Genomic DNA, 27207 nt, shown 5'->3' with positions numbered 1-27207 from the left:
GATTTTTGTGCGGTTCTGGTCAAGCGATCTTGTAGTTGGAATTATCTAGGGCTTCATTTCATAAAAAGCGGACCCAGCGATCCTTTATATGTAGTTCCGTTATCACATTCACATTTCGCACTTTTCACGTGCGACCTCAGCGAAGGGACTCACTCTTTGTGCCACGGACCACGACCTTTGACGAGTGTATGAGAAACTTGCACCTTTCGCTCATACATCATCGATTATGCCAGGCATTTAAAAAAAAAAACTACTCACATGTGACATCGGGATAATTTTAAGCTATGCTATGAATTTGTTATTTGGAGTCGGCAAAACCCAAAAGCTTAGCACAAGTAGCGATGCTGATTGTGAGTGTGAAAACGAATCATGATGTGCTGCTAATCATATTTAATCTCTTTTTATTCTGTTTACCTACCTATTCCCAACTTTCTATGCATTGAAGTTTGAAATTTGAATGTCGCGCGAACCCATTATGAAAGTCTTATAAGTAATGCTGTGCGATAAAGAAATGTGTAGCGTAAAGGAATCTCCTTTCCGAATATGGTAGCTTGAAAAGTCTGAGGTGCTTCCAGATGAGATGGGGTGTGTGTTCTTATGTTCAAGTTGAATCTCGTGAATGTGTTTTCGCAATAATCCGATGTTATTCGGGTTATCGCGTTTTTTCTGGAACTTGTAGTGACTCTAAGACCCGGAAATGTCCATGCAATTTTGGTTAGCTATCGCAACTGCTGAAGTAGCCGGTCATTGGTTGAATAATAACCTATTGCTATCAGTTTCAGATGATTTTCTATTCTTTTTTGTCCCCTGCTGGCATCTGAAAGTGTTACACCCTGCAGTTTTAACTGAAACAGGGGTTGAATACGAATCATGAAAAAGTATTTTTTAGAAAACTTGTCAATTATCATGCAAAAAATGATGATGAAAAAAAGAAAAAGATGAAAAAGACCAAGGCAGGCCGTAGTCATAGTCTGAGTCACTATAGCATACTTGTAAATTGTAATGTGTTTGGTTAATGGTTTTTGTGATGTCATCATGTTAATAGTGCACCTTTTCTTGGAAACCTCTTAAGTATATTGTTTGGGATATTTCTTGAGATTCTGGAACACTTAAATGATAAAATGCAATTTCAATGTCTAATACTATTTCATTAATTGTTTTTTCAACTCCCAAAAGTGTTCACACCTTGATGGCAGCAATCTATTGTAACGCCACATGATATTTATCTTCTTGGACCTACCTAGGTTGAGGTGTGATGGGATTGAACATGGTTGCTTTTATGTCATGTCCTTGGTGCAATGTTCTTAATGTGGTCATTGAAGACTGAGACTGTTGAGTGCTTAATCAAAGACAGATATTAAAATACCTATTTGATGCCATATTGCTCATAGAAAATGGCATACATTGTTAATTGTGAAGATAAGCCTCTTCGGAAATCAAAACTTGGCCCTCCAGATGTATATCCTCAAGTGCCAAACCAGAAAGAGGTATGTATGGAATCAAATATTGAATGGTTTACTTTTTTTACTGTTTTGGCTAACACTGCTTTCATTTTACTTAGGCACCATGCTTTGAATTGTCATGATTCTCACTTTCAATATTCATTCTGTTCCAAGTTCCAATTGGCTATTCACTTGTGCTTTGCTGGATCTAGATATTATTTTAAGTTGCAGCTTGATAGAGAATGCTTGTTATTTTTATCATATAATATTGACATGCATCAATGCCTTACATATTTGTTCTTTTCAGGATGAACTGACCTCAGTCAGTGTGAAACAAGGCTTCAATGCATCACCCTGCACTTCTGATGAGTATGGCTCTGCAAGAAGCTTCAACATCAATTCCAGCAAGGTAAAATATTAATATATTGATATCAAAGCATTATCAGTAGGCATGCTAGTAAAAACAAACAATGTTCATGTTGATTTGTCTATGCTTTTCTTTTTTTGTTATTAATCCTAAACCTCTGATCATTAATCATCATTCACACTAAACCAGTGATGAGTGAGAAATGACTCATCTGATGATGAATAGCTTATTACTTTTTGCACCATGACTCCTAAGAATACCAAAGCATCCTGGAGAGTGGAACAGGTACAATGGCTCTGGTGTGCTCCCAGCAGGCCAGCAGTCTCTCCCAGCCCAGAAGTGTTCCTGTCTGCCTATACAGCCCAAGGCTCAATTAACATTGGGCTGATGATACCCACATGCCAGAGGAGAGCAGTCCAGATTCCTGGCAAAGAGCACATGCTGGCCTCTCACATTCACCATTTTGCTTATGGCTTATTGTGCCAGAGAACTTGAACTGACATGGGCCTGGCAGGTGTGAGGTATGGCTAAGAATATGTGGCTCAAATGACCCCTGGTCTGGTACCTAATTATATGCTGATATTCATTCATAGTTTTATCCCTTTTCAAACAGCATTTTACCTATGGGGAACTGGTCATCATAAGTCTGTCATACTGCCCTCTTTGTGCCTGCTTCCATGATACCTGTCTGATTTTGGTACCAGCATGATATAAACTTAACATTATAACCTTTCTTGTCATATGCTGACAAACTTTTCTCTAAGTTCCATGTCAGGGAACTTCAAATAAAAAACTGAAATAGGAGGTTTCTTTTTGGTAGTCTCGGTCTGGCTTACAGCCTAGACTGGCTTCCTGTAAACTCACCATTTGATCAACTTTTTAGGTCAAGATTTTACATATATCCATAGCAGTTACAACAGGTTTTACCACCTAGAAGTGCAAAACACAAGTTAGCAGAAATGTCTCTCTAAATAGAAAAAAGACAGGATGGGCAATGGATGACTCATTTTGCCCAGCTTCTTACCCTCTCAACTGAGGTACGATTCCCCTAGGTATATCAAGTTATACTAGCCACCTCAGTAGCTTACTGCATTTAATGATCACACCCTGTGACGTCCGTGGCACAGTCACTCTGGTGAAAGGGCAGTGGAATGTTAACTCCACTTCAGGCAATAATGACTTACTAAATTGATCTATTTGTTATTAACATAATTAAGCTGGTGTAACCACTACCTAATTATTTATGTTTCTATTTCCCCAGATGCTGGAGAACTTCTCGGCGGTGCTGTTGAAGAAGATCGAGATCAACACACTCCCGGAGACTGGTAAAAAGAAACAGCCAATCTCCCACCGAGACAACTACTGGCCAGTACCCACCAGGCCCAAGGCGGCTGAGATATGGCTGAAGGACCTGGTGGGCAACAAACCGCTGACAGTGCTGGCCAAGAAGGTGCCCATCTTCAACAAGAAGGACGAGATTCTGAGCAAGCTGTGCGACTACTCGGTGCCGACGGTGCGCGCCTGCTGGCTCATCAAGATGTCGTCGGCGTACTACATGGCCGTGGCCGAGACGAAGAACAAGTCGAAGCGGCAGCTGCCCGACCAGACCCAGGAGTGGACGCACACGTTGGAGCGGTTCCTGAAGGAGCAGCTGGCGCGCCTGGAGGAGCACTACTCGTGGACGCCGCCCGTGTCGGGCTTCTCGCCGCTGGGCGGCGGCTCGTCCGAGGAGCAGAAGGTGGCGCTGCGCCAGTGGCAGTACGGCACGCAGCTGGCCGGCGTCATGTACGAGCAGGGCCTGCTCGACCGAGAGACGTTCCTCGAGTGGGTGCTGGACGTGTTCCGGGCGCGCGCCCACGACGACGGCCTGCTGAAGCTGGTGGTGCCGCTGCTGCTGCAGTACGTCAGCGAGTTCACGCGCTCCGAGCTGCTGGCGCGCAAGCTGGCCTACTACTCGTGCAAGAAGCTCAACTACATGATCGCCGAGATGGAGGCGTCCGAAGGGCGGCCGCAGAGCCCGGTGTTGGGCGCGGAGGGCGGCGCTCCGCCGCTGCCGCCGGCGCAGCCCGTGCACAGCAACCCGCTGGTGGCCGCCTTCATCCGACTGGTCAACTGCAACTTCTACGAGAGCATCGTGTACGGCCTGAGCTCGGTGCTGCAGACGATCCTCTACAAGAACCCGACGGCGCTGGTGTGGAACTGTCTGGGCGACGGCAAGGGCGCACCGCCGAGCAGCTCTCCGCTGGGCGGCTCGCCGCTGGACCTGCTGCCGTGCCTGCCGTCGGGCCTGCCGCTGCCGCCGAGCGCCGCCAACGCCGAGTGGCGCCAGCGACTGCGCCGGGTCGAGGACGACGTGCTGGAGCGCAGCCGCGCCTCGGACCTGCGCTGGTCCGTACAGACGGCCACCGAGCTGACGGTGGGCCGCGTGCTGGCCGCCCTGGACGCGCTCGACCAGCACAAGTGGCACCGCGCCGACGACGCCAACAGTTTCGACACGCTGTACGCGCGCATCTTTCCGCCGGCGAGCCGGGACGCGTCCGAGGGCGCGCCGTCGGACGACGCGATCGTTCAGCTGCTGTGCGAGTGGGCCGTGTCGGCGCAGCGGCTGGGCGAGCACCGAGCGCCAGCGGTGGCCATGCTGCTGGAGAAACGCCAGGCCGAGCTGACAGCGTCCGAGGGCGACGGCGACGACCGCGAGTCGGTGTGCTCGGGCTCGTACCCGGCCTACATCTACCAGAGCCTGCTGTTCCGCTTCCTGGACACGTCGGCGCCGGTGCTGGACTCGGTGGGTCTGGGCGGCCGCAGCCGGCCGGCGTTCGCCAGTCTGGTGCTGCTCTTTCTGGAGCTGACCCGACACGACGTGTTTTCACACGACCAGTACCTACGAACCCTCATCTCGCGCGGCGAGCTGCGCACCAACCCGGCCAGTCCGGCCCAGTCGGCGGCCGCCTTCGCGCGTCCCGAACACTACGACGACGACAAGCTGGACATTGACGACGACTTGGACAAGCTGGTGCAGCACATCAAGTCGACCAACGCCGACATGGACAACCCGGACAGTCCGCGGGAGGCCTTCTCGCTGGGCGGCGGTCACTCGGAGAAGCTGGAGGGACGGAGGCGGAACCGACACCTGATTTACACCACTCACTTTCCGCTGCCGCAGGTAGGTTGGCAGTGACGAGCGGGGAGATGGGAAATGATCTGGAAACACGTCAATTTTACTTTTGCGCAATCATGAAGCATCGTTTCCGCAATGTTTCCGTCAAGTAGTGTGGTCTGTTCCGTGGTAAGTGGCTAAATTGTCCTATCTCATAAGCATTGCTGCGTCGTAGATTGTCACCATTCCTACTTCCATCTTATTTTCTATCGCAGCTAACGTTTCCCTTTATCGGCAGGACGACGCGTACACAGACGACGACAAGCAGCGCCACATCCTGTTGTTCGGCGTCAAGCGGGCGCGTGACGAGGCGCGCCACGCCGTCAAAAAGACCAGCAAGGAGATCATGAAGCTGTTCGGCAAGAAGCTCTCGATCGACGTGTCCGAGGGCGGCAAGGTGAAGCGCCAGAGCCGCGGCGAGTTTCCGTTCGAGGCGGTGGTGCAGCGGTTCCAGGCGCTCTCGTTCTTCGACCAGCACCAGGTGACGCACCAGTGCGCCACCCAGGTGGTGGAGATGCTGGCCGCCTTCGCCGCCGGCAGTTCCAACTACCTGCCGGTGGTGGAGCACGTCAGCTTCCTGTTCGACCTGATGGAGCTGGCGATGAACATCCGGGACCTGCTCGACAGCTGCGTCAACATGCTGCGCGAACTGCCCGACGTGGAGGGACAGCTGCACAGCAAGAACTCGGTGCGCGCCGGCACGTTCGCCACATCGATGGCGCTCTATATCGTCGGCGCGTGCCGGCGCTACCACAGCACCCTCATATGTGAGTACGCAATATGTATATCGGGTGATCTAATTGGACCTGCAATGGGAGGGAACTCGTGAATCGAGCTGGTCGACATATCGTCTGTTGTTTTTGTCTATCATCGGAAGGCATTGTTAACATAATTATTAATTACTGATTCGCTTTTTTCGATTTGCATCTTGTCGCCGCACATAACGCACTTCGAGTATCGGCATACGTCATGTTTTGAAGCACATTCTGTGCTGTCCTTGTTAGACCAATTATTCCTCTTTTTTGGCTGACAGTATCGCAAGACCAGACGGCCTCCATCTTCGAGGGCCTCTGCAAGGTGGTGAAGCACGTGAGGAACCACACAGACTGCTCCTCCGCCGAGCGCTGCATCCTGGCGCACCTGGTGCACCTCTACAGCAGCTGCAGCTTCCTCAAGTCTAAGCACTACGAGGCGCGCTTCGAGAGCTTCAGCAACGCCTACCAGAAGCTGAAGCAGCTGTTCAACACGCCGCTGAAGCCGAGCGGCGCGTCGTTCAGCCGCAACGCCGCCTTCATGGCCGAGTACCTGACGGCGCCGACGCGGCCCATCGAGCCGTCGGCGGTGCGAGCGCTCAACGAGAGCGGCGCCAACCGCTACAGCTTCGTGTGCAACGTGGTGATCGAGGCGTGCAGCACGGCCGACAGCGAGCGGCTCAACGACCTGGCCGTGCTGGCGGCCGAGGCGACGGCGCGCTGCAACGCCCTCTCGCCAGAGTGGCTCGGTGAGTGCCCGAGGGATAAATATTAACGTAGCATCTCTTTAACATTTTTCATAGCTTGGTGACTGTTAAAACAGTTGCTGCTGTGCTGCCTTTCACTGCGTGGAATTTTATTCCATTTGATGACCTTCGTTTCAACTTGGGTCGCATTTAATGCAACGTTAGGCTTTATTTCTATTGTGAGTCATGACATCTGCCCTCCTCGTCCTCTCGCAGACATGTTGTATGCGGCCAGTGGCTGCTCTGACAGCTGGCTGGACGTTCTGGCGGCCGTGGACATGACTGCCGCCTCCACTCACCGCAGCCTGGCGCTCTTCATGACCGTGCTGGCCGCCCGGCACTGCATCTACATGGAGCACATCATTCGGTTCGGCGCCGAGTGTCTCATCAGTGAGTGACGCCAGCGGGCCGGGGGCGTTGGCGGGACTGTTGGAAGAGTTTAGCCGAAATAGCTTTGATCATTGCTGCATCTTAAAATACTTGATGCGCTTTGGGTACTAAATTGCCAGAGGGAGTTTTTTGTGATAGGACATTTACTGCTTGGGATGTAGATGAACGCAGTATTCTTTATGCACCGTTTCTTCAACTGAAGCTGTGAGGCAGATGTGTTCGCATCATATTCTCTCACTGCTCCCGCTGCGCACCGCCGGTGTCTCCTCAGTGTACCCCTGTTTCCTGGCAGGTAAGCGAGAGCCAGGAGCGCGCCTGATGCTACGCCTGTTTGGCCACCTGTGGATCCCCTCCGAGCAGCCGCAGCCCAGTTGGTACGACACGACCGCCGGCGGCACGGTGGCCTCGGACGGACAGCCGTGCAGTCTCAAGTACAGCTGCGACAGGCACCTGCTGATGGCCACCCAGGACAACCTGCTCGTGCCGGCGCTGCTTTTCGGTCTCAAGGTCCGTGGACAAACAAACCCCGCTAGATGTATTAGTTGCCATAGCGTCTTTTGAGCAACGTTCCGTTTGTTTGTCGGAGCGTACTACTCGTTTCCGCATAGTATGATTTAATTATGTTTGAAATCATTTATATGGCGCAAGAAAGAGTCATAGCTTTGCGCTTTTTGTGCTAAATGATACTGTATATCTTCAATGCTGTCGTAGCATACAATGATGATGCGCCAGTTTGAAGAAGAAAAAAGTCCTTTTGGTTTACAATGAAAGTAAAACCTGTCGGCTCAACAGCAGCTTGTCTTGACCTTGCCATGAATATTTGACAATGCTTTGTGCGCTTTCTAGGCGATTATCTTCCTGGTGGATCCCACCGTGGGTGACGGCTCCGGCCGTCCGGAGGGCAAGGGCGGCAGTGGTGAACTGAGCATCAGCGCCATCCTGGGCACCTCGGACCACCACGGCGAGCCAGACGATATCGGGTACGGACGCGGGCCGTGGGACGGACCTGGCCGGGGGCTGGCACTAATTGAAGGGACTGGGGTGTTGGCAGTTCTGTCAGACTCGGGACACATGGCATCGGTTATGCTTTGGAGTTTTTGTTCAGTCTTCAGTAGGTAAATGGTCAATGTTTTAAATAGGTTCGTATCGTATCTGTCCCTGATACATGTCGTTGACCTCCACTGGTGTCCTAATTTGACCTGTGACCATATTATCTGACCCGTGCCCCTCGGCAGCCGGTCGTCGTCGGGCCTGAACAAGGCCGGCCTGTCCGAGTTCGCTCGTCACATGCTGAAGCAGATCTGCGGCCAGCCGTGGGTGCGTGAGAAGCTGCTCAGCTCGCCGGACGAGATCGTATCCATGGAGAAGACGCACCCAGCCGAGTGGGACGACATTGGCCTAATGGACCGGGTGCTGTCACCCGAGCAGGTCGGTCCGAGAGGAGGGGTGCCCGGCTGAGCTGGTGATCTGATCGGAGCCAACATCGCAGTTCTGATCTTCTTCCACCAATGTTTTTTTTTCATGAAAACAGAGTATTTCAAAAATGTGATATATTTGACTTGAAGTTGGAGTTACACCGATGTCTTACTTATTACAAAAAGTGTACACATTTACGCCCCACGCCTTGACCATCTAATTGGCTATGACGCGACACCCGCCAACTTAAAAAAAAAAGACCATTTCATATTCCATTTGTTTTACATAATGTCCACCAGCAGCAGCTAATGTTTCACGCCATTCCACCAGGCGCGCCGGCTGTTCCACATGATCGTCCACCCGGACAACCACGCCTTTTACGTGGACGACTCGCCGGGCGACCGGCAGGTGTGCAGTCGCATACTGGAGACGCTCGACCAGTGGACCATGCGCGTGGCGCTGCTAGATCTGCGTCTGCTCTACCAGCAGGCCAAGCTGAGCACCGAGAGGCACAGTCAGTGGCTGCACACGCTGGCCAAGGCAACCATCGACGCATTCCAAGGAGGGGAAGGGTCGCAACGAATACATAGCAGGTGAGTGATACAACTTCTTTTGGTAAGAAGTGCCTCATAATTTTTGATGTCGCCCGCGGCTCTTGTCTGCCTGAGTCCTGTCCCGTTTGAACCGTCGCTCCTCTAAGAAGCTGTCAACCCCTTCCCTCCCCAGCGCCGGCGGCGACGAGCGGCCGTCGTTCGTGTGGCTGGTCCCGCCGCTGGTAGCCAAGCTGCCGGCCGACGCGCAGGCCTGCATCCTCCAGGCGGCCACCCAGGTGCTCGAGTCGGCCGGCTGGGTCAAGAAGAGCTCCTCACAGGCCGGCGGCGGCTCGGGCGCCGGGTCGGCCGGCCCACCGACGCCGCCCCCGGGCCCGTCGGCGCACCAGCCGTTCAAGCAGCTGGTGCTGAGCTGTGTGCGCGGCCAGGAGGAGCAGCGAGACGACCTGGTGTCGTCGCTGCAGGTCCAGTTCCAGCAGTTCATCAGCAGGGACGGAAAGGACGTGAGTGACGCGGTGAACTGATAGAAGAAGGCTGGTTGGAACGAGAAGTAAATGAACGCTGCTTTGTGTGGTTCCGCTGAGCAGTAGCCATTTTAGGATTTTAAAAGCTGGAGCGTTCCTATCACATTCCGTGTTTCTCTACTTCGAAGCTGATTTGGCGAAATTGTTTGTCACTTTCACTTATCATGTTTGGTTGTATCATTGCTGTCTCCTCGTTTCAGGAGCCGAAAGATAAGGATGAGAAGAGGAAAACAGCCGACAATAATAAGGTAAACTAAGCACCTAACACTTGGCTCTGTAATATTCTTACTTGCGGATTTAGTCTGGTTTGCTATTAGCAGCAGCTATTGACATTAACTTTTTTACGGTGAAGCCACCCGCCTGCGGTATGGTCCCACGTTCACCGTCTCTCCCTCATTTATGCCCCGTCTCCTCCCGCCGTAGAAGGAGACTGTGTTTCCGGACGAGAACAAGACGGGTGCGCACGTGCACAGCGCGCTGCACCTGCGGTTCAGCCTGCTGGGCGGTGTGTTCGACGCCATCCAGCGGGGTAACCTGAGCATGACCGACACCTGGGTGCTGCTGCTCGCTCAGCTGGTCACCAACGGCGTGGTCACGCTGTACAACAACAGGTCGGTGGCCTGACCGGGGGAGGGGGACGGATGAGGCGGATTTTAGGGTGGTCGGAACTGTCGTGGATGATTGACTGGCCGTTACACAGTTTGGATGGATGTTGGAAATTATGACGAGGTTGACGTGAATGTTTTAACGTCGCTCTCAAGCCTCAACTAAGATTCACGTACACCACCGTGTTGGACCTGATAGGCGTCACTATATTATGTCCCTTAGTGACTTGTACACCACCGTGTTGGACATAATGGCTCTGACCTCACTATATCATGTCCCACAGTGACTTGTACACCACCGTGTTGAACATGATGGGTCTGACGTCACTATATTATGTCCACAGTGACTTGTACACCACCGTGTTGAACATGATGGGTCTGACGTCACTATATTATGTCCCTTAGTGACTTGTACACCACCGTGTTGGACATAATGGCTCTGACCTCACTATATTATGTCCACAGTGATTTGTACACCACCGTGTTGAACATGATGGCTCGGACGTCACTATATTATGTCCACAGTGATTTGTACACCACCGTGTTGAACATGATGGGTCTGACGTCACTATATTATGTCCCACAGTGACTTGTACACCACCGTGTTGGACATGGTGGATCTGACGTCACTATATTATGTCCCACAGTGACTTGTACACCACCGTGTTGAACATGATGGGTCTGACGTCACTATATTATGTCCACAGTGATTTGTACACCACCGTGTTGAACATGATGGGTCTGACGTCACTATATTATGTCCACAGTGACTTGTACACCACCGTGTTGGACATGGTGGGTCTGACGTCACTATATTATGTCCCACAGTGACTTGTACACCACTGTGTTGGACATGGTGGGTATGACGTCACTATATTATGTCCCACAGTGACTTGTACACCACCGTGTTGGACATGGTGGCCACGCTGATCCACTCTGCCGTCGTTGGGGACGCGCAGGCCGAGAAACCGGAGGAGAACAAGCGACACTACCAGACGCTCGCCAAAAAACTGCGGAAGGTGCGTCCCGAAGCACAGGATGTCACATCAGTTTTGTATGAAACGTTTCTCTATAACTATCCATATGTGTATTCATTACCCATGAACAATCGTCCCTGTTCCGTGTGTGTTCTCAGGAGCTGGGAGACCGTCGCGGCGTGTCCATCCAGTACCTGCGACAGTTCCTGCCCATCCCAAAGAAGACCGTGGAGGTTGTCAACTGCGAGCTCAAGTCGGCGCCGCCGCCCGGCTTCGAGAGCTTCGAGAAACGACGGGTAAGACGCTGGGGTGGCTGGAATGCCTGAAGGGGACGGGGCATGGGCAGTTAAGTGATTGTACGGGATCAGTTGTGGCATACAACTAGAGTTGGGACTGGGGATACAGTGATTAGAGGGTCGGAGACAGAAGCAGGCAAAGTAACCCGAGGAAGGCTCCCAACGAATAGCCATGCTATGTTGAAACCTCTACCGCCGTCTGTGACCGCTGTGACCCGCCGGCCCCGTCTGACGACTGAGTTCGCCTCCCTGACCGGTGGTGTCGTGCCGCGCGCAGGGTCTGATCCTGGTGGACAAACAGAAGGTGTCTCCGTGGGACCTGCTCGAGGGACACCGCAACCCGGCGCCCCTCAGCTGGTCCTGGTTCGGCGCCATCCGACTCGAGCGCACCATCAGCAAGTACGAGGAGGTCTTCAAAATGATGAGGTCAGTAATTTAGCCGCGTATGTATGTATTCGTTTTACTGTTTTATGTTCTGCATTCTCATTCGAGGTGTCAGTCATATCTTGGTCCGAACTGTATGGCACCGGGACTCTATTTACCTCCTATCTGCTCTTGGCCAGGTTCCATCAGCACCAGGCGATGATCAAGTCTGACACGTACTACCTGGAACGGCCGCCCCTGCCGCCCGAGGAGCTGGAACCCATTCCAGAGAAACAGGTACGGCGCGACGGACACTGGGCGCGGGGCTGCCAGTATTGGAGGTAGGGAAAGGAAGCCAACGGGGTAGGGCGATGGAATGAGGCTAGTTTTGGAGGTAGTGACTAGTGAGGTTTAGTGCCATATAGTTATCCAGGTCTAGCAAGACATTAACGTCGTGTAGTGTCATCGATGCAGACACACGTAGCGTAGTGTCGGGTCACGAAACAGTAGTTCTATTTTCAGTTTCTGTTAGAGTGTTATTGAAGCCAGGGCAGGCCTTAATATGACAGCCTGCCCCGGCATTGTTAGCGAGGTGTGTCATCTGTACCAATTGTATGCCAGACATGCTATAGTTTAGCTATAACAGCTTCGTTAATTATCTGCAGTGAGATATTTAATGCGCACATCGCAGTAACCCTAGTGTAGCGTATGCAATGAAGCTAATGTCTCTTTTACTTAATTAGCTCACGTCTGTAGTGCATAAATAATATGCTGTTAAAGACACGGACTAACAATATTATTGTTCGTCAGTGTTTCTAGTTCAGTCGAAGGCATAGTTAGTTTGGGTTTAGAAAGACATAACGGTATTGAAACCGTTCAAATGTGACTTTTTCCATCAGGTCTTTCCTCCCAAGCCGCAGGTATTTGGTGTAGTCTAAATATGTATGTCTTAACCCGCGCCCAGCTGGGGGTCCTGGATTTCCACGCCCTGCTGGGGGGGGGGGTGTTTGAACACCCCCCCCCCCTTGTAACTCGGCTCCTGGGCCACGTAGCGATACGCGGAAGGCGGCGTTCGAAAGAGCGTCAAAAATAATGACGAAATCACTTCGGTCAATTTTTTGGTCAGGTCAAAGGTCAGGTCACCAGAGGTCATTGAAGGCAAAATTTCGCCGATTTCCAGGTCGAATGTCGAAAATTTCCAAGAAGCCAACGCATAACTCGGGAACCAATAGAGCTACAGCGCCGCGGAAAAGCGCATTCGATAGCCCTATTAACGCCCTTTCTGAGTAATTCTCTCAGATTTGACCTAACGTCAACGGTTTTGCCTGCAGGGGGCAAAAACTGCAAAAATAGCCGATTTTTTCGGAAACAGTTTTTCTGCAATAACTTTTGACCCAAGCCCTGTACGAGCTTACTTTTACCGGCATCGTGTTCCACTCGTCAAGACGCATCGAATGAACTATAACTTGACCTTGAAAGGTCAACTTGAAAATTTGACCTCAGGTCAAGGTCATGACCTGACCGGAAAGGGTCATGTTGCATATCAGTCGATCCGTATCGTCGAGCTGAACACATCTAAGGCGTTTTCATCGCTCTAGCATGCCTCTATCAAAAGTTATTTGCGAAAAACTGTTAGATACCATTCGTGACCTAAGATGACCTCAGGGCATAAACAAAGGTCACGGACACCCTTTTCATGTTCAGTGTGTCTAAACCACTTGTAATTCGGTGTTTGGGAGTGTTTATAATGTCTTTCGTCCAAAAGAGGCGCATTTCAATTTTCTCCCATTGACTTATAATGGGGAGGTCGCAAAATTGACCTGACCTTAGGTCATCGATATCAAAATTCTGAGATATACATTTTGTACATGCTATTGCTCTTAGCAATCGCTGAAAGTTTCAAAACGATCGGTCACTCGGTGTAGCTATGACAGACATTGAAACTTTTTATGAGGTGAGGTCACTTCAAGTGACCTGGTGACCTGACCTTGAATGACCTTGGCCTGAAATTTTCACAACATGTGTAGAATTGATGTATGATAAGGTGTACCAAAAACGGCGGCGCTCCGCGCCGCCGTTTTTGAGATATTCGCGAAAAACCACAAGGGGGGGGTGTTCAAACACCCCCCCCCCCAGCAGGGCGCGGGTTAAATGGTTGATTTTTTTTACAATGTTGTGACACAAATAAGCCATTTGTGATTCAGAGGTCCAGCTTCGCTTCATGGCTTTGCTTCGCTTGCCCTTCTGCTTGAGATGGCGACTATGTTTATGCTCACTGGATACGATGCTAAATACGATGTTACGATACGGTGTCCACAGGGACGCCGCATTGCATTCATTTTTTATTGTAGTTTATTTTTCAGCACGGGGCTGACAAGACTTTCTACTTCTTAAGAAAAAAAAAATTATTCAGGCCGCAGTAATCGCGAATTTGAAACTTTTTCGTGCCTTTGAAATGTCTATAACAATTTCTCGCGGCAATTGTTCTTGAAAGTTTTCCGCTGTTGCTCTTATCCCATGTTTATTGTGGTCAAATTACACATTTCTCAACTGGCGTTTTTCTTTTCAACATTTCCCAAGCACGTTTCTCAACATTTCGCAATGGCATTTCAACTTACATGGGCAAGTTTCGACGAAGTCAATATCTCTTGGGCATTCCATGACTCATTTCTTTATAAATTGACTCATTTCTGTGTCGTCCACATTTGAATGTAACGCGTTGCATGCCTCACCGTCTCGCCCGCTGCCCGTGGCCTCACATGACGTCATGTGTGACGTCACGTGTGTAGTCGCGCCGTCCAACCCCCGCGTCTGACCCGCAGAAAGAGGAGACCAAAGTGGCAGAGGTGCCCAGCTGCGACTCGCCGCGGGGCGGCGCCAAAAGAGCGCGCGGCAGCGGAACGCGCAAAAAGCGCGAGCGCGCTAACCGGCAGCTCAGCAACTCGGGCATCATGGCGCCGCGCATGAACACGGTGAGCGCCGCCATCTTGGCCGCCGCTGGGCTGAGGATTGTGGCTTGACATTGAGCTAGCTTTCTGAGACGATGAGCTTGTTCGCCGCTGCGTGCCGCTATTTGGCGTGAGTCGCACCGCCGGGGACGTTCAGTCAGCATTGTGTCCTGTCTAGACTCGTGTGGTAGTAACTGTCCATCCCGTGCCATTAACTCCACAGTTGATCGATACGTTCTCTTCGGCCCTTGTCGCCAGCCGCCGATGCCTGGCATGGCTCAGTACGGCCCGGGCGGCGGGATGTACGCGGCCGAGCAGCAGTGGTTCCCGCCTCAGCAGGGCCCGCAGGGACCGCCGGCGCCCTACTACCACCAGCAGCAGGCCATCGGCGCAGGTGAGCTCCGGGCGACAGCCATTGCTGCAGAGCTGTGATGAATCATGTGTATCCTGAGAAATTGTCGCCCATAGGACTAAATGAAGTTTTTGAGCCGCTTCCACAGCAAACAGTCGTGTAAAGCGCATCTTTCTCTTATTCTTTCAGTGCCGTGAGTCCTGATGGCACAACACTGAAAACCCGTCCCTGGTTGGTCACGGCTAGTCTACTGAGTGTTGATCTTGGCTCTCCGGCCTCGTGATGACCTAACCTGACCTGACCTGACCTCTTGACAGCGGGCGGCCAGCGGTTCCCCTCGTCGGCCAGCAAGATGGCGCTGACGACAATGCTGCGCAACCGACAGCCGGGCGGCTTCATGCAGCCGCAGCCGCAGCCGGGCTACCCGAACATGCACCCGAGCATGCAGGACAAGCAGCAGCTGCTCCGGCAGCAGCAGATGATGAGGTGCGGCTGGACTCGGGGACGAGGGAGGGAGGGAGCTACTTATTACGGCCGGAATGAACCTGTCTCTGAACTCCACTGTCAAGCATACCTTGGCGAAAGTTGTGTCTGAGTACTGTGGTAGGGTCTTCAATCATCTCACGGTTTCTTAGACCTGATTGACCTTTGGGTTTTGTTGTCCCTACGAAGCTAGCCCCGTATCGATGGGTTCTAGTCACTCTGCCCGGCAATCCCTGCTCCTTTCACCCTTTCTTCCCCGCAGCGCTGTCCCAACTGATGATACTGTGTGCTGTCCTCAGCAGGGACCAGATTCGCGTCCAGCACCCGGGAGGGCCCGTGTACGCGCCGCGTCAGATGCCGGGCCCGCCGTCCGGACCGGGGCCCACCATGCCGCAGACCATGTACCAAGGTCAGTGGCCGCCTCCCGGGACACACGTGGAGCTACTGGGGTTCACCCGTGGGGTCGCTGGGTGTTTGTTGGCGTCGGAACTAGGTTGTGGAGTTTCCCTCATATATGGCTCAGCTAAGGGCTTAATTTGACGGCACTTGGAGGTTTTGGTATTTGACTCGATCGGCAAATGATCAGATCAACACATGTTTTAAAGGGACTATCCCACCTTTAACATGGGGTTTGAGTTGAGATAGCCAAGTTTGCGGCGAGGTTCAGAAACCACTATCTATCTAGGTTGCAACCCCCGCGGCCTCTTGGTGTTGAAGAAATTCGTTCCCTTCATTTGAAAATGGGCCTTGTGCAAGGCCCTATCTTCAACATGGGGCGACCGTTAGTGTGACGTCACCTCGTTTAGTCATTCTGATTTAAATGGGTTTGTTCGTTGAAAAATCGCTTAAAACTTGGTCTGAACTTTGTTGTGGTGCCTACAGAGTAAAAAGAATCAGCTTTATGACAGTAATGTGGCCTGGGGAAGGAGGTAATTTTGGGTTGTGACGTCACATATTTGAAAGTTTGTGTTTGGAATATGGGAAGCCTAAGATGTTTAATGAAATATAAATGCCAGAACCGTGTTCCTGGTCATCCAATCTATAAAGTCGGGCACAATTTAACTGGTTTTAACAACATTTTAGAAGGTGGGATAGTCCCTTTAACCGTGATTTATGACAACTGTTAGTAAATATGAACCTGTAGCTTTACCTTTGTCTGACAATTTGCGTGTGGTGATCAACCAGGGATGAATCCCGGCTACAACCCTGCCTACATGGCGCAGCAGCAGGGCCAGCCGAGCCAGCTCATGACTCAGGGAAACCCAAACGGTGAGTGGTACCCAGCTCATGTCTCAGGGAAACCGGGAGTGGTAACCAGCTCATGACTCAGGGAAACCCAAACGGTGAGTGGTAACCAGCTCAATATGTCTTAGGGAAACCGGTGAGTGGTGACCAGCTCATGTCTCAGGGAAACCCAAACGGTGAGTGGTAACCAGCTCATGTCTCAGGGAAACCCAAACGGTGAGTGGTAACCAGCTCATGACTCAGGGAAACCCAAACGGTGAGTGATGCCATGTAAAATATCGCAACCAATTACGTTGTACAGGCTTGGGTTGAGGGTCATCTGAGACAGGAGATTAATGTATACCGTTCCTGGAAGGTTTCTTTTGAAGTGAAGGCTCTCTAGCTTGAAGACTAACTCTGCCCTATCTCCCTGCGTTTCAGCGATGGGCTTTGGCGGCCAGCAGGGCCAGCCGGCGCCTCAGCAGCAGATGATGCAGCCGCAGCAGCAGCCCGGCATGATGCCCATGCGGTCCCAGCAGCAGCCAGGCCCGACCGGCTACATGAGCCAGATGAGGCCCAGCTCAAACTATATGCAGGTGAGCCGCGGAGCGTGACCTATAGGCGGGAGCACGCTAAGCATCGGATGTGAAAGGTATCGTTGATGAATTCTGCAAGTGTTCAAGTGATGGCAAGTGTTCGTTCGCTGTGGAATCCCCCGGCCGCTATGGCGTTCGCCAATGACCGATCATACAGTCATAGGACATAGGTATGTGTTGTGACTCGTATCTTGCGACTGTCTGTCCCCTCTGATTGTGCCACTCCGTCCCCAGCAGGCGCCGAACGTGACTGTGAACGCGATACAGGCCGGCGGCCAGTACCGAGCCATGGCGCCCGGGCCGCCGGGCGCCGCCGGCCTGCCCCAGCGGCTGCGACACCCGATGATGATGCAGCAGCAGCCGGGCACGCTCATGAACCAGCTGCGACAGCCGAGCCTCGCCCAGCAGCAGCAGCAGCAGCAACAACAGCAGCAGCAGCAGCAGCAGCAGCAGCAGCAGCAGATGCAGCCGAGCAACCCGTACCAGTACCACCAGTGAGGCGGCGGCGGCGGCTCGGAGGGCCCGTACCGGGGCTGGCCGCCGCCCGACTGGGGACCGGAGCCGCCGCGGCGGCCGGTGCGCCGCGCCGCGCCGGCTGACCCGCCGCCGGCCTCTGCAGACTGTGACCTGAATCTGAGATGACCGGATCTGTGCGCTGAGAACGCATCTATATATTGTTTTGTTTTGAGCTGTGGCCCGTTTTTGGGGACGTGTTTTGTGTAGCGCTGTGCTCGTGTCTGTGTCGGTCGCTGTGAATGGCCGCGTCTCATCATTCAGGACCCATTGATTGTGTGTTGGTGTCGATTGGGGCGTCGTGGCTGCCCGCCGGTGGCAGCGGTGATACTGTGGCGAGTTGTCCGCGGGTCGTGACGTCATGATGACGTGCTCACGAACTGTGACACCATGATGACGTGTCCGCGGCCCACCAGGTGTCTGCTGCGGGCGGGCGTCATCGAGCCGGTCCTTCATTCCTCCTGCCAGGGTCCCGCTCCGTACCATAATACAGGAGCACAACATGCAACCTTTTTTGTGAACTATATATTTGCTCATCAAACTGAAATCAATTAAATATGCCAATGTATCATCTCGGATTAATGCATAAAACCGACACGTTCTATGCCCGTAAGAATCGAGCTCGCGTGTCCCCCACGCAGCGTCACGCCTGCAGTGACGCGCGTAATGGCGTTAGTGAACTGCATCTCTCGACCACGTCACGCTGCGGCCGGTCGGCGTTTAATCCCTCCACCCACCACAGGGCACACCCGCCCGGTACGACCCCACACAGGCCGCCCCTCGCCGGGACGTAACGCCGCACAGCTGCTGAGCTTGACGTCGGCAGTCACACGGTGTTGCAGCACATCATTCACACGCTGATAACGGGGCATGATGGACGTGGTAGCGTGACAGTTACTGACGCGCGTAGGTCATTTCCGAACGCTAGTCTCATTCAGATTCAGTCACTTCACCGCAGTGAAAGTCAGGTGTATCGCTACCCAATCAATCAGCTCAACAAGCTACACCCGACCTTCTTAGTTACACTCGCCCATAATTCGCATCGATCATATCCCAGCCACATATCTGTATTTAATCCTTGCACTAGCACTTACACTCGCGTCGCAGGCTCGTAAGAGATGATCGGAGGTCGTGGTAAAAAGACGACTGGAGACAGGTCGGAGACGAGAGAAGAGACGGGAGACAATGCCGCGGCTGGAGGAGACTGAGCAGACCAGCAGAACGCGGACGGCAGGGTCAGTGTCTGACTGAGCCAGGTCTGACCGTATACACCGCGCGGAGACAGGTGGCAAGCCGGACTCGGTCCATCAGTCATTGCCCCGGTCTACCGTCCCATTCAGGACACCGGCTGTCGCAGACGGCGTGTTCCAGACACCACACACCTGGCGTCAGAGATTGGACGGGGTCAATACCAGTTATGACGGAGCTCAAGTGAGAATATGTTACCCAGACACGAATGGTAATGAAAATGATCATCAAATCGATGCATATTGACATGCCATCATTGTTCCTATACACGCTGACGCATAGATATCATGAATGATTCATGTTATCTGTGTCTGATGTAATCCGCTGCCTGGCGGAGCCCCGGTCACTTTCTGACTTACCATGTAACTGATATGTCGCCGCAGCGGCTCTCGTCCCCGTTAGAAGTCTACTCCGAAGTCCGAACAGCCTGCTTCGCGTCAGTATCCCAGACAGCCTAATTTTGAAGAAATGGCAGTCTGCGTGATGCACAGGAAAAGGAATCGGTTAGACTTGAAGTTAGACGTTAGAATCATTCGTGAGACTGAAGACAGAACGAATTCATCATAATCGCTGCCGATAAAAGCCTCAATACTGAATACAAATATTATGGTTATCGACTATCGAGCAAGCCCAGATAACACAGAATCATACTGTTGCCACTAAGCAAGAAGTGATGTCACTGCCAAAAGTTCAGGGGAAACTGCTGCCACATCTAGGAGTAAAAACTTACCTCAATAACGGTTGAAAGCAACTGGCCTCCTCAATAATTCAGTTCGCCATGATGAACAGCCACGCAGCCCGCCAGTCGAGCACATTTTCAACAAACCATCTCCTCTGCGCTACCCGCTGACGGGACCAGAAACTTAAATCTCATCACATCATCATCACTCAGCGCCGCGTGTTCTGCACCCCGAGTCGGTCCCTGCCGGCGCCGTCCGCACGTCACACCCTCACTGTCCGTCCCGCTCGCCCGTCCCCGGTGCCAGCGGTCCCCGGCCGGCGCCGAACGTCTCTCACCGCCCGCTGCCGCCGGCGCCGGCCGCCGCACCCGTCACTCTTCCTTGGTTAGTTTCCCGACGTCCGGGTAGCGGGCCGGCTGTTGTCGGTACGCCGGGCTCTCGTTGACCGTCTCGGCCAGTGTCGCCACGGCCACGCGCCGCGCCGCGTCCGCCACCTGCGGGTCCTCGGCGACAGCGGCGAGGAGCGCCTGGCCGCCACCGGATGCCGTGGGCAGTCGGCAAGCCTCCAGCGCCTCAGCGGCACACCGCTGGGCCAGCTGCGCAGGCGAGCCGCGCGGCTTCTGGGCCAGCTGGGCTCCGCGCCGTCCGGACGGCTGCACGGCCAGGTAGCCGTCGCTGAAGGGACGCGCGCGCGGCGGGTGGCGGCGCTGCAGCTCGGCGTCGCGGCTGAGCGCGGCCAGCCAGTCGGCCGGCACGGTGTAGTGCCACGACTCTGTGCCGGGCCGCACAGCCGGCAGTGGAGCCACAGAGCGCACCGGCTCGGCGCTCGGGCTCAGGTCTACCTCCATGGCGGCCGGTGGAGCGGCGGCTGCCGCCCCGGACGCTGCCGCCGCCGGCTGAGGGGTCGCCTCAGAGGCAGCTGATGGCTGAGCAGGGGCGGCAGCTGCGGCAGCGCGCTCCTCGGCAGCCTCCCGTGCCACCAATCGCTGGCGGCGCGCGTCGTGAGTGGCCAGGTGCCACGAGTGACAGGGCAGGAACGGGTCGAACGGGTTGGCCCCCAGGTGTCTCACCACGGGCGCCTGGCCCAGCGGCGGCTGCGGCTGGGCCGTCGGTCGAGTACGAGTCGTGCTCGTCGTGCCGCCGGAGTCGGCCGACGGCGGCGGAGGCGTCGACTCGGCGCTCGATGCGGCAGTGGTGCTCGGAGTCGCTGCCGTCGTTCCCGACTGCTGAGTGGTCTGAGGTGGCGTCTCGCCAGCGGCCGGCGGATGCATCATCATCGCGGCATTCACGGCAGCTTGGTGCGCCGCCATCGCCGCCTCATGTACGTTACGGTGAATACCTGGCGCATGAGCCTCCAAGTGAGCGCCAATCATGCTGTTCTGGATCGCGTCCACGATATTATTGAGGAACTGATCCTGACCGGGGGCCGGCGCGCCGCCCGCGCCGGTCGCCGGGCCTGAAGAGGTAGTTACCGTCTCCAGTTCGATTCGGACCTCATTCACGTCTTCCGTGTCCATCGGTGCATCATCCAGAGCAGGGTCGTCGGCCGGCCCGCCGCCGGTGCCCGCCTGGGACGGTGCCGACGTCGGAGCCGCAGGAGTCGCCGATCCGCCGACAGACGTGCCGGACGACGAGGACGAAGTGGTCGTTGAAGAGGCCGTCGCTGTTGTAGACACAGTGGGTGGGGTCGGTTCCGCGGGCGTACTGGTGGCCAGAGGCGGCTCCTGACCGGCAGCTGGCGGCGCCGGACCGCCCGCTCCCTCCCGATGGATGTTGGTTGTTATGTTGATGTGAGCTTGCATCGGCTGCAGCGGCATCGGGTGCGTCTCAGTGAAGATAATCGGCCTGGCACGCATGTGACGCGGCGGCACCTGCTCAAAATCGACCATCATGTCGCTGCTGAGGTGCAGCGCGTGCGACAGGTAGTGCATCGCCTCGGAGGTGTGCTGGAAGAGGCGACGCGCGTCGCGCACGGCCGCCGCGTCCGCGCACGGTCGGTCGTCGCTCAGCAGCCGTCGGTAGCGCACCAGGTACGGCCGCAGCCGCGTCTGCAGGTCGGCTATCATCTCCAGCAGGTGGGCGTACACAGCTGCGCTCGGGTGGGCCACGAACGCTGCCCCGGTGCCTGCTCCGGCACCGCCCGTCGCTCCCGCCGCGCCGGGACCCGCCGCAGTCCCGGCGGCGCCGGCCGTGCTCGCTGTCGCCGTTGTCGGCTGCGCGGCTGACGACCCGGCCGGTGCAGATGTCGTCCCGGAGGCCGGAGAGGCGGTCGGGGCTGATCCCGGCGCGGCGGTGGTCGCGGGGGCCGGCGCGGCCGGTCCTGAGGCGCTCGGGGCGGCCGGTCTGGCGCCGGCGGGCTGTCCCGGAGGCGGCGGCGCGCCTGGCCGGTGGATGTGGAACTGGAGTCGGCCGCCAGCCGGTCCCATGGCGCCCGGGATCAGTCCGACCATCGGCAGCGCGTTGGAGGCGGCGCTCAGCGCGGCGGAGAGGGCCGCCGTGGTGGCCTGCTGCAGATCAGCGCCGCCCGCCGCGCCCACCTGTACGTTGATCATCGGGAATAGCTGAGCGATGTGCGGCGGGCGCGGGCCGGTTCCGGCCTGTTGACGCGGACCGGTTCCCTGTTGACCCTGCTGTCCACCCTGCCCTGGAGCCGCCTGCTGTTGCCGCTGCTGCTGCTGCTGCCGCTGTTGTTGTTGTTGAGGTGGCACATGCCGCGGCGGCGGCGGCGGAGGCGGCACAGGCGCGACGGCCGGACGCGGGATCTCCTCATTATTATCATACGCATCTAGAACAATGTTAGCTAGATGCACCATCTGCCGCGCCTGGAAGAGGCGCGCTCCGCTGGACGAGGTGCCCAGCGCCGGTGTGCCGGTCGGCCGGTCCGGCAGCGAGAAGGACCCCACCAGCAACTGGCTGACGGGCGGCGGGTGCGCGTGGTGATGGTGATGGTGGTGGTGCACGTGGTGGTGGTGGCCGCGCTGCGGGGGCGGCGCGGAGCTCGGCGGCGGGTGGCGGCCGGGCGGCGGACGCTGCACCAGGTGCACCACCTTCTCGTGCACCTCGTAGGAGCTGAGCGGCCGCTCGTCCTGCAGCACGCGGCCGCAGTAGATGAGCCGCTGCTGGCCGGCAGCGATGCCCACCTCGGTGGCGATGTGCTCCTTGAACGCCTTCACCGTCGTGTCGTCGGCCACCGAGAACTGGTGGTTACGCGAGTCCAGCGTCTTCACAGTAATGTCCAGCATGGTGGCGCGCTGGTCTGTGGACGGAAAGCGCGCTTAGTCAGCTGGTGGTGCAGAAATTTGGCTGGATAAGGAGTGGGAGGGGAGCGGAGGAGAACAAAGGGAGGAGAGTGCATTGTACCCATGGTTCAATAAGTTGAAACTCTTGCCATTTGTAACACATAAGTATTATTCGAGCTATCGCGTTTCCACCGAATCAATTGGCGTCACTACGCCTGTAGCTCGATAACTACAATCCTCAGCAATCACTCACGGCTGACTCAGTCCCATAATCAACCATCGAGCCAAAATATGTTTTCATATCAGCTCTGGCTGCAGGGACAGGGGGCAGAGTCCAAGGCTCAAGTTCAAACAAAGACTTCACAGCGTTTGACCGAACGCTGAGGATTCCGACCCGAAGTCAGCTAGCTTTAGTAAAGCTTATCTAATAGCCAGCGATCGTTGAGTCATGTAAATCCCCGCGATTCCCCACTCCGTTTGATAAGTGACTCATATGAATAAAGCCAAACATGTTATTGTATCAAACATCAAACTTGTTAAACTGATGCCAGATGTCGCATTTACCCGCCCTAGGGCGGCGAATCTGATCCCAGCACATCAAAGCAGGAGGGGATGGGGGTGTTTAGGTCCCCCCCCCCTTAAAATCGGCCCCTATCCTATGTAGTAAAAAGGGATATGCATCGCCTGAACAAAGATAAAAGATATGAGGTAGGTAGATATTTCAGTCCTTTTAGGTCAGATCAAGAGTAAGGCTAACAGAGCCCAAAGGTCATTAAATGTAAAGTTTCCTTGTTTTTGAAGTTCATCGAGAATCTGGGAAAAAGGTTGTTCACTAAACAGTAAGCACTAAACCCTGCAAAAAATGTTTTCATAGTTTATTTAACGCTCTTTCACTAATTTCTCCTCGTGGCTCATATTTGACTGACCAAAGTTAAGTTGGTTTGTGTGCTCACTACTCAAGGCATTAACTGTCAAAATAAACATTTTTTTGTGAAAAAGTCTTGTAATTAGGTACTTTTCAGACAAAGTCTGTACAGCACTCATTTTTCCAGCATCATGTTGCTTTTGACATAATGTGTTAAATGAAAACTGTTACACATTAGTCAATCTGCATGCTCTGCTGATTGCAGCAAAGGTGCTTTTGTGGCTCTTGCATACCTAATTCTAACAAAGAATGTAGTAGAACTGCTGGTGACCTTTCAGGAACCAGCATGGATCTTCAGTAACTGGTCATCAGCTGCACCACACTACAGCTGCATACAGGTTGAGGTGGCATGATTCATCTGAAAACATCTACAGTGGTTTTGGCATGTGTTCAAGGCTGGAAGCATTTACCATAATTTTATGACAAGAGCATAAAAATGAGCTGGCCCCAGGTCTGAGGTCACATTTTCCAAAAGTCACATTATACCTATGTGTAGGCACTGCTGTGCCCCTACTAAGGTATTCTTTGACTGGGGTAGCTGCCTGTCATCCTGTACCAGAGATAGGTACCTAGGTGTCAAATAGGTGTTAATGGGTATTAGGCAGGGATGCGGAGCCGTGGAAATTTCAGACGGCTCCGGCTCCGGCTCCGGCTCCGGAGAAAAAAATCGGCTCCGGCTCCGGCTCCGGGTGAAATGTCATGGCGGCTCCGGCTCCGGCTCCGGCTCCGAGTAAAATGATCCGGCTCCGGCGGCTCCGACTCCGGCGGCTCCGGCTTCTACTCAGTACATCCCCTATGCGATCAATTAAATACGGGTGGAAGAAAAAAGGCGATGGGATTGGTACACGTTGCTTCTGTATTTGTATAACAAGGCTATTTTGAAAACCAGATTGTTTTACGCCTTGTACTGTCAAACCGAACTACGTAAATAATTGTTTCCTCTTAAGAAAAGGAGCCGGAGTCGCCCCCTTTTTTGACGGCTCCGGCTCCGGCTCCGGCTCCGGGCTATATTGTTTTACGGCTCCGGCTCCGGCTCCGGCTCCGGGCAAAATACGCCGGCTCCGGCGGCTCCGGCTCCGGCTCCGGCTCCGCATCCCTGGTATTAGGTACTGGTAGGTATTATATTGATGCATTTCATACCTTTGTGGGATCCAATGATGTTGGCTTTTACCACCACAGTGTCAAAGCACATCAAGACAAAGAAAGGTCAACAGGCAAACACACTGGCAAACACACAGATGTAAAAAGAATTGTATTAGAAATAGTAAGTAGCGTGACTTCTAACCATAATTAAAAATTCATACTGGTATTAGCCTATAAATTTGTATTTCATAAATTAGGCTTGCGTGCCATATGAAGCAACAGTTCAGCAGTCAATACAGAGGGATGGATACCTACCAACCAGCCTACCACCTATCTTATCCAAAATTTACCAATATTCCCCTAGAAATATCATATGATCTAGCAATTTGCTTAAAAGAAAGACAATGAAGAACATGAAAACACTTATTAATAATCAAAATACATAAAAATGCCCAAAATCACACACTGAGCCACAAATCTAAAAAAAAAAAACACAAGCATGAACATTATGTCTGGTTACATAGAGTTTTTGCAGGTCTCTAGCTCAGGTTTTTTGCAATACCTGAGGTAATTTTGATTCAGACTTTTCAAAGGGGCCATACCATTTATTGGATTATTTGCCAGCTGGTGTCATATCAGTGGGGGAAACTGTGGTCAAATCTTCTATTTTTGGAAGCCTTCCATTTTTGGAAGGACCTTCCATAAATGGGTATGCATTTTCCAAAAATGGAAGGCTTCCAAAATTGGAAGGTCTAATCTCAGTGTTCCCAACTGTGATTCACATTCTTTGATTTAAGTTACGGCCTTTTTAAATGTGTAACATTAATAGTTGATTTTGCCATTTATGATCATTGATATAAGGAGAAACAGCAGTGCTAGTGTTGGTAATACAGGCATGCTATGTCAATGTACATAGTGATATAATAGCATGGTGTCCTGGCGCACTGCTCTCTTTTTCTACTTCTAGAGGACACATAGAAATTCAGAAGAGAAAACAGCTGGTCAATAACCAACCAGGAGGAACACAGCTATAGCCCTGACAAAAAATGGTTTAAATTAAACTTACTATTCCTCATATAAATTGAAGATTCATGCTCCTTCGATAGAAAGTAACACGAAAAACGGCGCAGCAACGCCTATTTAATTCGTCCCATATTCCGGAAAAAACATTGAAAAATGACGAGACCTCCACCCAAATGTTTGGCAAAAGCCTTAAAAAATTGAAATCAACCACACAATATGCTAATAAATGCAGAAAACGGCAACAAATACAAGTTTTACTCGCCACTACACTCCCGAAACCGCCGCACTCTGTCCAGACAATTCCGCACTGTAAATAAAGTCGGCGGTATCGAACAAGCATGGCCCGTCACTAAAGTACTTTAAAGGATATTTACTTTTCGTTTTTGATGCTTTTTGCTTACAAAATGTTTGATAAAGTCTTATAAAACCATCGTTTGTCGGTAAATTTTTGTCAATTTTCCACGACTCATTACTTTGAAAAATTACCTAAAATACATCCACGCTAGGATTTAGGCATCCACGCTAGATTATGGACACTTCACTATGGCGAATAGAAAGCGACCAGGGGCGATAGTCGCATTTGCCTCATGTTCGGCGGAAATCGGTAAGTTCCAACATATGCGCAACATTTTCTATATTTGGGTACGATGACGTCGTCAGCGTACCCATTTTTGGAAGGTGCGTACCCATATATAGAAAATCCTTCCAAAAATGGAAGGCTTTCTAAAAATGGAAGATTTGACCACAGTTTCCCCGACTGATATAGTGGCACCATCAGAGCTTATGATGTATCAATGTGATACAAACGACTTAATATCTATCTATTAATTTTTATGAGTGCCATTTTCTGTGTTCATGTGTCCATCTACTACCGTGTTAGCATCAATAAACGGCATAGGTAGCTATCGTACGTAACCAGCTGGCCAGCCAGCTGATTTTATCCAGTTGTCAGTAAAGCCCATTCAAAGCATTGAATGAAATCATTTTTCATCACAAGGCACCATTGACATGTTTCGCATCTTTTCAGGCCTAGCTAGGAGGACTTACGAGCCCTCAACAAACCTTATAACGCGGCTACTGGTGAGGCAAGCGAAAATGGTAACACAATTTTAAACAGTCCATTAAGTTCTGATTTAGACTCAGCAAATTCTTATCTCTAAAACTCACAGGTACTACGCCTAGAACTACAACTTGAACTTCAACTTAGAAACAGAAAGCAGTCCACTTCAACTTTGACATGAATAACTTGCATTTTACAACACACCCATTACTCCCTAATAACGTTGTCCCGCAGAAGCAGCACAATA

General features: G+C 52.9%; 2 protein-coding genes across 4 annotated transcripts; one reads left to right on the top strand and one right to left on the bottom strand.

Moving 5' to 3' along the window:
• Positions 1-1070: 1070 nt before the first annotated feature.
• LOC122393417 (mediator of RNA polymerase II transcription subunit 12-like) lies at positions 1071-18210 on the top strand. 3 transcript variants are annotated; one of them, XM_043389384.1, is made up of 24 exons: positions 1071-1487; positions 1750-1851; positions 3071-4972; positions 5205-5733; positions 6000-6467; positions 6681-6854; positions 7147-7361; positions 7701-7834; positions 8090-8282; positions 8601-8863; positions 8997-9324; positions 9546-9593; positions 9769-9956; positions 10840-10969; positions 11086-11223; positions 11501-11649; positions 11787-11883; positions 14409-14558; positions 14793-14928; positions 15204-15372; positions 15672-15778; positions 16555-16638; positions 17035-17189; positions 17424-18210. In XM_043389384.1, exons 1-24 carry the CDS (start codon positions 1395-1397, stop codon positions 17685-17687), a joined length of 6216 nt encoding a protein of 2071 aa, XP_043245319.1. In that variant the 5' UTR covers positions 1071-1394; the 3' UTR covers positions 17688-18210. The 3 variants fall into 3 exon arrangements, with proteins under 3 accessions (XP_043245319.1, XP_043245321.1, XP_043245318.1); XM_043389386.1 differs by having other exon boundaries at positions 15669-15778; positions 17427-18210; XM_043389383.1 differs by having other exon boundaries at positions 1072-1487; positions 15669-15778.
• LOC122393407 (large proline-rich protein BAG6-like) lies at positions 18209-27207 on the bottom strand. Its single transcript, XM_043389362.1, has 4 exons — positions 27068-27207; positions 19681-22886; positions 19310-19426; positions 18209-19084 (listed from the first exon to the last, which is right to left on the bottom strand). Exon 2 carries the CDS (start codon positions 22870-22872, stop codon positions 20002-20004), a length of 2871 nt encoding a protein of 956 aa, XP_043245297.1. The 5' UTR covers positions 22873-22886; positions 27068-27207; the 3' UTR covers positions 18209-19084; positions 19310-19426; positions 19681-20001.

Source organism: Amphibalanus amphitrite, unplaced genomic scaffold (genome assembly GCF_019059575.1).
Source record: "Amphibalanus amphitrite isolate SeventyFive unplaced genomic scaffold, NRLGWU_Aamphi_draft 000534F_arrow, whole genome shotgun sequence".
Taxonomy (NCBI): domain Eukaryota; kingdom Metazoa; phylum Arthropoda; class Thecostraca; order Balanomorpha; family Balanidae; genus Amphibalanus; species Amphibalanus amphitrite.
The sequence above is the reverse complement of the archived record's forward strand: the minus strand, read 5'-3'. Positions and strand labels throughout refer to the sequence as shown.

Coding starts and splice junctions, on each gene's coding strand:
- LOC122393417 (XM_043389383.1), top strand. CDS start 1,395: ATGGCATACATTGTTAATTGTGAAGATAAGCCTCTTCGGAAATCAAAA. Junction 1,852..3,070: donor TCAACATCAATTCCAGCAAG/GTAAAATATTAA, acceptor CTATTTCCCCAG/ATGCTGGAGAACTTCTCGGC. Junction 8,864..8,996: donor TCGCAACGAATACATAGCAG/GTGAGTGATACA, acceptor TTCCCTCCCCAG/CGCCGGCGGCGACGAGCGGC.
- LOC122393407 (XM_043389362.1), bottom strand. CDS start 22,872: ATGCTGGACATTACTGTGAAGACGCTGGACTCGCGTAACCACCAGTTC.